This window comes from Pseudoliparis swirei, chromosome 22, assembly GCF_029220125.1.
Source record: "Pseudoliparis swirei isolate HS2019 ecotype Mariana Trench chromosome 22, NWPU_hadal_v1, whole genome shotgun sequence".
Classification (NCBI taxonomy): Eukaryota; Metazoa; Chordata; class Actinopteri; order Perciformes; family Liparidae; genus Pseudoliparis; species Pseudoliparis swirei.
In genome coordinates, this window is record NC_079409.1 from 17231294 (window position 1) to 17240732 (window position 9439).

Consider the following 9439-nt stretch of genomic DNA (forward strand, 5'->3'; position numbering starts at 1 on the left):
GTTTTATTTGGTCTCTATGTAAAAAGCCCCTGTTAATTTACCATCTCGCTCCCTCTGTGTGGTCGTGTTTGCCACGGCTGAATAATTTAGTTATAGCGGTCTCTCTCTTTCTCTCTCTCTCTCTCTCTGCCTCTACGTCTCTCTCCGTCCTCCCGACTCCCCCCCACCCACCCCACCCCCTCTCTCTCTCTCTTACTTCTTACTTGTCTCTTCCGCTATAATACAAAGCCACTCGGAGGTCTAATAAAATCGTTCCTCGTGCTAAATTAATTAAGTGTCGAGGCGTTATTGTTTCATGTGGGGCCTTAAACTTTGGCCTACTATTTCTCTACCAGTAGCGATTACAAATTCAACACCGTGCATGTCGGCTAATACGCCTATATTATTAAGGGGAATGATGATTAAAAAAAAATATCCCTATAAAAATAAGCACCTATTCACCACGCATGCCCCCGTCAGACCATGCACGCGCTTAACATTTATGACTTTGCTCCAATTCATTTTGCGGTCATGTCAACTTTGCTCTAGAAATGCCGCAGGGGAGATTTTACCGAGGTAAGAAAACAAATAAAAACATACATCTTGATTCCGATTCATAGAAAAGCCCTTTTGTCCACTATAGCACTTTCTTCCAAGAAGGGGGGCTTTTTCCCTCCATTAAAATTCATCACTGAAGCCCCCCCCCTCTCTCTCTCTCGCAGGACAGACAGAGTCCCTCGAGAGCTCCACTTTCGCCATTACTGTCAAGTACCCTTGGCTCCTTTCTTTTTGCCCTTTTATCTACAACAACTAATTCGAGTTCCTTTGCCCTTTTCACTTTTAGACGATGTGAGTGCCTCCCTCGTAAAGCCCTTTCACTTTTCCACACAGGAGGAATCAGCATGCAGGGTGTTTTCCGCAGGACCCGGTCTCGAGGAAATTGAGGGGTTAGTGTCAGAACGAAAACTCGTCACTTCAAATTATTTCGTCGGGCCTCCGTTTTGAACCCATTAACGGACGTATGTGGAGAATAACTTACCCTTTTGACAGCTGCATCATGGAAGCTGTTGAGATGTTTCGATAATATTATCAGAGGGCAGAAAGGGGAAATCAATGGCCTGACATGAAATATGACTGTGAACATCCCAATTACAGCCTGTTTAGAGGGATTTAATGAGGCAGATCTGAGATGCTGATAGTTTTGTCTTGAGGGTTTGAGTCTGCCTCATTTTCTCACTGTCACTAAACGAAAGTGGATGTTTGCTTGTTGTTTTTCTTCTGAAATAATAAACCGCATGGTGGAATATTTTCGATTGTTCCCTTTTGTAGTGCATTAAGAAGGAATTGAACTGATGAAACTGCTTTATTTAACAGCAGATTGCGTTAAAAACAAACAAAAAATAACACCTGTGCTCAGCTGTGTATTAGGTCCCATGTAATCAGTGGACGTATACTTTTACATGAAAAAGCAAACAAACATGCAAAAGCAGACAAGGGAAGAATAGCCGGCCCAGGGGGGATTGGGTTCCCATGTAGTTCAGCACCATGGACAGCAACTCAGCCAAGAGCTTCTCAGAAACCGACTGATTTTATTTTCAGTGAACAAAGTTGAGACGCTCTCTTCCACTTCATAAGAGCTGTGCATTTGTGAGACTTTTTTTTTTATAGTGATACTCAACCGCTGAGACCTAAATAATATTCAATTACATTTGCATGCGCATAGTAAAGAAACAAGAAAAAAAACGAACCATTATGTAAACTTTAGGCCTATTTTTTCCCCAAGATGTAAACTTTTAGTTATACATGTCGATAAGTTCTGTGCGTGCGTTAAATAAAATAAGCCAAACCGATCCGGATAGTTCACTCCCGTAACGCCAATGAATCAGTTTATAGCTACCATTGCTTTTAAAATCAAATTTAAAAAAAACGAAGGAATCATGGAGACGAAATAGGCTTTTCCATCCGACTTTCAGTCACAAAGAGTCTCTATTTTGGCAATCAAAGGGTCTTTTGGTCGTGTTAGGAGCAGAACAGTTTGTTGATAGCTTTTGGGAAACTCATGGCATTGTCTTTGGAGGAGTCTTGGTGCTGCTGCAAGACCGCCGCGTTCCTCTCAGCCTCCAGCATGGCCATGTTTTTGGTGTCCGTGGACCAAGAGACGGTGGTGTTGGTCAGTGCCTGGCTCAAAGTGCTGTGCCTGAACAAGGGGTCGTGGAAAACTCCGTCCACCCAGTTTCTCAGGGTCGTGACCGGCGAGTCCTGTCTGTTGTCCAGGCCGGTGACAGGTGAGGTAGCGGCGGGGGATGGGGTGAGGGAGGAGGGGGGCGGCGGCGGCGGCTGGCACCTCAGCATACAGGACGGGTACTCCGTCTGGTTCAGGGACGTCGCAGTTTGTGCCAAAGACCAGATCCGAGGCTTGCCGTCTAATAGCTGGTGCCCTGGCTGCTGCTGCTGCTGGCTGTAACACACCTTTGCCTGCTGTCTGCTGTCCGGCTGGAAATCCTCCTGGTTGGTTTTGAGACAACTTTTGCTCAAGTCCTGCTCCCCTCCCAGGGAAACGGGGATGGAGATTTTCAGAGACGCGTCCTTGATGAGGTGTTCCGCGGGGCAGTCGCCCGTCGTCGTCATGTGCGTGTTCATGAGGTATCGGTGCTTCAGCTCGCACTCCGAGCTCTCGGACTCAAGCGTGTCGAAATCGTCCAAATCGCTCAACTGTAGGTCTTTATCAGGCCGACTTGTGGTCTCTGGGAGAGAGAAAAAAGAGAACAGCGTGGAGACGGCATATCAGTGAAAGATATGGAGTCACGCGACATGGCTTTAGATCTGATGACGGCATCCTGAAAAGTCTTCAATCACACCTGCACGCAGTTGTTCAACTTTAATAAATGGATTAATGTTTACAGCCTTTTCGTGTTAAATACATATAAGCAGTAATCATGAATCAGGTTTAACCCGACATACTGTATAGCGTTTGTTTGATGCGCTTTAATTTATTATTAGCCGTAACCGAATTATGACGTCATAATACGACTTTGCGATTAAAAAGGCACCTACACTTGGTAAAAGTGATTTAACACCTTTAAATAAACTGACGGGGCCTGTCTTATGATATTCCAAAGTGTGTTTTTGTGATGGTCTTTGTGGTTTGCATATTTAGCATTTCTGTCCACAAAACTGCTGTTTATTACAAAAAAATAATAAAATAAATTCAGTGGTTTAAACACACTACATATTATAAGAAAACAATGTTTGACGATACAAATTGTAAGGCCTCATTGTCCTTCATTTTTTATTGTGAGTATGATAGTTTTAACGATAATAACAGTATTACATAAATACATTTTATTGTCAAGAATAGATATCACAAAATAGAATAAAATAGGGTTGCCTTACATTTCATCTCAAACTTTTCCTCAAAATTCACCTTTAGAGTTTGGTAACATCATCCTAGTTTGTAGTGTGTTGGATTAAAAAATAAAATAAAGTAGATTTATATTTTTAAGATGGATGATAACAGTGGACTTTAGTGAGATTATAGTTGTTGATGTTCTCTCGTACTTATTTTTGATTCATCCGTATCCCTCCAAATGACATAAGATGAGAAACATTTGCTAAAAATGGGTTTTTATTTTAAGCTATTGTTAAAAATATTACTTCTGTTAAGAAGGTAGTCAAAAGTCCCCCTTCCTGATCGCTTTATCAACATAACATTGCATTTTTTAAGGATGTCAAGAATACATTATTGTTGATACATGCAACAGTCACCTGCAACATAACAATTGAGCATTAATGATGTTTTACAGTTTTTCTTAATTTCTGCAGAGCAATAAGACACAGAGACACTCACCATCCTCATTGTTCTCGCTTTTTATCTGCTCCTCCTGAGACACATCTTCATTCTCGTCATATCTCTTCTCCTCTGAGCCCTTGTTTCTGGGCGGCCATGTCATCTTGTTCTCCTTCTTGAGCCTCCGCCTGGCGTTGGCGAACCAGGTGGAGACCTGCGTTAGCGTCATTTTAGTGATGATGGCGAGCATGATCTTCTCTCCTTTAGTCGGGTACGGGTTCTTCCTGTGTTCCTGCAGCCAGGCTTTTAGCGTGCTGGTCGTCTCCCGCGTGGCGTTCTTCCGCCTTGTTCCCCCATCCATGGAACCATATCTGTTAATGAGGAGAACACAATGGTAATGAAAGGGTAAATAGATTATGGTGCCCGTCGCATTACACTTTCTAATGTGTTGCCCTGGCAGTTTCTTTTCTGAAAAGCATGACACAGCCATCTGCTTCTTTGAATCTTGAAATTATGCAAATTGTTCATAAGCTTGAAAGTGGACATCATAAAAAAGTGTCACTTCAGAGATTTAGAAAATTAGGGGCGGGTAAAGAGTAATACATCATACAGCATGTATTATACTTCCATTGGGGGACTTTAAAACTAACTATGTCAATACATTGTTTTGTAAAATTGTAAAAAAGGGACTATATGCAGTGTATACAGTGCAAACACCGGACAGTACATTTCCTGAAACACCTCCAAAAGTCATTCTGCAAAGTATATCTTCTATCATTATAGAAAATTGGCTATAGTTCTATCAATTCATATGTTTGGATTGCATGTGGTATACATATTTTCTAATATTAATGCATTGCCCAATAAAACCGTTCTTAGCGCAGCATACCACTCCTTCTCTTCCCACAAACAACAACCTGCATTTAAAATGCACAGTGTTGATTTTCAGTCAGCAGTGAGCTGTAAAAGTCCTCTCCGGGGAGGCTTTTATGAGGCCTTTATTGCTCCGTAGAGCTTAGTGCAGGTCAAGCACTGCTAAGGGAATCAAGAGGAGAGGAGTGCTGCACCTTTCCATACCCCGAGTTGTTTCCTCGCAGATAAAATAGAATGTAAAATTGCTTTATTGAGTGTAATGATGAGCCCTTAGGTAAAAGGCAGGCTCAGACATAGTGGTACCGCTGTGGGCCCCTTGTTTTACTGAGTGCCACTCGTTCTGCTTTGCCTTAGACTTTTAGGCCTTTTGCCACATGTGCACTCATCAGCACAGCTGCTGACATCTTTTGCACTTGATACATAATTTTGAGTTAGTGTTAAAAAATAACATGTCGCGATGAAGCTAATCAATATGACACTTTTCTTATCAATTAACAAATGAAACAAGAGTGTTTTTCGGTGCTGACAACATACATGCCTGTACAGTGCTGATTATATTCAAATAGCCTGCTGATCACAGGTATAGTTTTCATTTGATCCCGACATTCATCACCATATCGCAGACTTAATTTTGATGTCAACGGGATTATTGAGGAGACTTTTCGACATGGCAGGCATGAGGCCTCGTGACACTTTTGAAAGGGGCTTGAGTCTTGGGAAGCAAATCCCCCCCATCAGGAAAGAAATATGTCATGAGATGAAGGTGATGACCCAATGTTGCTAGATGATGAGAATGGCCTTGACCTCTCGTGGATGATTGATTTAACGCTGTGGAAACTCACCCCACATAGTGCACAATACTTTGAGAGTTACCCACATTTTGATCACCTTGTATTGGCAGTTGGCGTTAAGCCTTCTGACAGCGGGCTTAGCGGCACAGCTCAAGAGAAGCTCTTATGTCACTCTAACTGGACATTTTGTTAATTACACGTATAGAGTTAATTTAAAGTGGTGTGATGTTTGCATTGATAAGGAAGTGTCTTTGCAGAGACAACATACCTGTCATACTGGTACTGTCCCAAGGTAGGATCATAAGGATAGTAGGCTGTTGCCTGGGTTATTCCCGCATGCGCAGAAGCTGTGGGATCTTTAGTGTCGAATGTGCCCTGAAATCATACACAGAGACAAGAGTTTAAAGATTATGGGAATAGGAAATCAATTCTGTTACATTGAAGGAGTCGCCATGGTGCTGACAAACAGATTAATTTGTACTGACAATTTAAAAGTTGCTCAATGGAATTCATTAGGACTTTTGAAGAGTGGCTCATTGTGCAGTGAATCATAATTTAGAAATATCCACTTGCAAAATGAAATATAGAGAAACCAGATGATGATAAATAGTTATTATTAAACTACGGTAAACAATAAATAAACCTTTAGACAAACAATAGGATACAGGTTTATTAACTTGATCAGTCTGGGCAAATATGTCCATAAAGGTTCGTGGGAAAATAAGGACCAGTTTATTTATAATAGTCAGTTAGAAAAGCGTATTGCTATTCTGAATAGTATTCCAACCACTTTACTAAAAATAGGAACATGTAATGTATGACAACACTTGAACAAACAATATTCTTGGACTCCAGCACAGGGGGTCTCTTCTAAACACGTTCAGAATTCGTTTTTAATAGATTTTTGATACATATACTTAAATATAACTGAATATTCAACGTCAGTCTGTTTAAAAAAAAAAAGTATTTCCTATAGACACCAACTTGTCTTAATATTAATAGTGCTTTAACTTTGTTTCTGTCTTGCTTCATGAAAATAATGACTGATCTAAAGTAAAACTCTGACACAATAAAGTGTCCCTTTAGAATAAAGTGTTTTCCAATTCCTATAAAGACACGTTGGCTCACCTGAGGATATAGGGATAAATCACGTACAGTAACAAGCTGGTATTGTGTGAATAAAAGAGAGGCGAAGTGTGCCTCAGCCTCAGCACTCTGCGGTTCCATTAATCAATGCCAAGACGGATCAGGTGAACGGCTTACCAGCGAGTAGAATGCCGAGGCATCGGTGCCGTATGTAACGTAATTCCCATAGCCTTGACTGCCGGTGTAGGGGCTCCCGTACACGCCCAGCGCCGCGGCTGAGCTGAGTTCATGCCTCGCGGTGGCCAGCAGCCGGCTCTCGTACACGGGGCAGTAGACTGGTGTCTGCCCGGACGCCGCCACTCCGGAGTCGGCTATGGATCTGCCCGGGGACTCGCAGCAAGTGGTCAGAGAGTTGGTTGTCATCAGGAACTGGGTGGGGACAGAGAGAGTATTTGTACTTAAACAAGTTATTGGTGTTCTTTATATAATTCTGCATGCTGAGCACTTTTATCTCATAGTTAGTTCATAACTTTTACTTTTGAATATGAAATGAAGATTGTTTGATGAACACGATTCTCCCTGTCTTCAAACAGTGTTTACTTTTCTAAAATTAAATATAATTTAAGTTTATTTTTATTTTTTATTTTGACATCTTCGGAAGCAACCCAGGATACATCAACCTTTATTCGCACCTTTTTCCCTCGGAATTCCTTGATTTGGTATTGGATGATACGCGTTGTATTCCCGTGGTAATGTGCGCGTAAAATGTGTCCAAAAACGAGCCGTTTATGAGCTCGGATCCAACCCGTTACAAATAGACACAACACATGTTCCCTACAACGCCCAGTAATACCCAGAGTGAAGCCCAAATTATGTTTTATGGCTCAACGCCAAAACCAAACAGCATCTGGGTTACGGCGCGAAACACACACAGCGTGTGCAGAACAAGTGGGCATGTGTGTTCCAGCGCAGATAAACATATGGCTGACATTACCGAGAGGCTATTATCTTGCAGAAATCTGGGAACAGGAGGTTGGGGGTCTCGCTGGTTTCTGGTTTCTCTCTCTTAAGCCTTTTTTTCTATCGCTGCAGGAACACAGGTATACGGATGTAACGCAATACCTTTCCGATACGCGAAAGGACTGTGGCAGCTTCTCTGATTCTTAGCCAAAATGCGTAAAAGGATCATGCTTAAATCGATGAGATAATCAATCGCTGCAATGGGAAAAACAAAATATCCAATTAATTGAACAAAGGTAACACGAACTTACTTGTGGAGCAGACGAGTAGGGATATCCAAATTGTGGATATGACATGGTAGAGAGGTCCCCCAATATCCAGAAATAAAGCGAGACTGAAGGTCTCCACTCCAACGCGCGAGGCTGCAGCTCAGTTTGACTGTACCAATCGATTGGTAAGCACAGGCTCCTTGGATGCTTATAGGGCGAAGCAGAGTAGCATGTTTAATTTGTGGAAAATGCCCCCCACTCAAACGCCGTTCAACTGCAAAAAAATAAAAAAATAAAAAATAAATAAAGGCAGCAATCTTCTATCTCTTCCTTTTTAAAGTATTGCCGAAACAGATGGATTAATTATTTCTTTGCCTAGAATAATCACTTTGATGTCAGATACATATTTTTCCGAATAAAAAAGTAGTATAAAAGACGTCAGCAGCAGAGGCAGGTTGTTTTAAACGGTGGTGACTCTGACGTCAGAAGTTTCCCACTCGAAAATGACCAGACTGTAACTTTAATATGCATTTTCTTTCTTGGGATGACGACAACAAAAAAAACCCAGAGAAGAACAATCGAATAAGAAAATCTTTGAGAAGGAACAGAGAAAGAAGTGAATTAAAAACAACAATGTCCTGGAGATACATTTCTAGTCCCACATGTGTAGTGCCAATACATCAATTCCCAGGCAATCAGTGCCTTGCATATATAAACGTGTGTCAGTTTGAATGCATTAAGACCAATTATAAGCACATTCTTATCATTCCTCCGCACTAATGCTAATTATGGGTAACTAATTGATTTTAAATTAATATGTAAAGAATATCATTGGGCAGAGAAATATATAGCAGTCCATCAATAGATCCACAAAAAAATACTGCATACAATCTTAAGACTATTTAAAAATTAAGTTAGACTATACTTTTGTATAATGCTCCAATTACACCTACGTCACAAGTCCCCCGAGTGCTTAACCGTGTGCACTTTAAATGAACCTTTTAACTTATCTGCATGCACATTAATCATTTTAATTGTTCTATCTATCTATCTATCTATCTACATATCTATCTATATATCTATCTATCTATCTATCTATTCATTCATCCATCCCTCACATGTTCACGTGTGTTTGGGTTATAGATAACATTGTGAAACTGCAGTTAACACAAATGGCCAAAAGTCACAAACTCGCCCGCCACAGCGCCGGTTCCGGTGCCGGTGCCGGTGCTGGTGCCAGTGCCGGTGCGCAGCCTTGCTTGGAGAATCCCGGGTTGAGACATGTGGATAGCCCCGGGGGTCACTCCTCAAATTAATGATGATGTAGCCTACTCCTCCCCTCCTTCTCTCCTCTCCAGCTGGATCTCTGCCTGCCGGTGACAGGTCGATTGAGAGTGATTGATGACTATCTAGGGGACCGGGGCCAACATAATAATATGATACCGGCTCCTTGTAATAATTGCTTGCTTTCATTTACAGATGAAATAAGTAATAAACAGCTATAAACACGGAGAGGCATGTGGTAAGTAGCCTTACTTTGGTCTTGCCCATTTCCCCCCATGCAGTTCTATGTTGGTGTGGAAGGTGCGGGAGGGCTGGCTGTACGTTCTCTCATTCATTTGGACAAATTGAATTATGGGGGGTTCGTACCTCTAAACAAATGGCCGCATTAACACTGTGAATAGGGGGGGTCA

The 9439-nt window shown here is 41.7% G+C and overlaps 1 protein-coding gene across 1 annotated transcript; it reads right to left on the minus strand.

Annotated features, from left to right (window-relative positions):
• Window positions 1-1384: 1384 nt before the first annotated feature.
• irx4a (iroquois homeobox 4a) lies at window positions 1385-9028 on the minus strand. Its single transcript, XM_056444773.1, has 5 exons — window positions 8933-9028; window positions 6694-6945; window positions 5699-5805; window positions 3827-4137; window positions 1385-2723 (listed from the first exon to the last, which is right to left on the minus strand). Exons 1-5 carry the CDS (start codon window positions 9026-9028, stop codon window positions 1999-2001), a joined length of 1491 nt encoding a protein of 496 aa, XP_056300748.1. The 3' UTR covers window positions 1385-1998.
• Between the last annotated feature and the right edge of the window lie 411 nt (window positions 9029-9439).

Bases quoted from the DNA above. Each gene is read 5' to 3' on its own strand.
- irx4a (XM_056444773.1), bottom strand. From the start codon at position 9,028: ATGTCTCAACCCGGGATTCTCCAAGCAAGGCTGCGCACCGGCACTGGC. The intron at 6,946-8,932 runs GTGACTTTTGGC...GTCCCCACCCAG, and splicing joins GCGCTGTGGCGGGCGAGTTT to TTCCTGATGACAACCAACTC. The intron at 2,724-3,826 runs GTGAGTGTCTCT...TCTCTCTCCCAG, and splicing joins AAGCGAGAACAATGAGGATG to AGACCACAAGTCGGCCTGAT.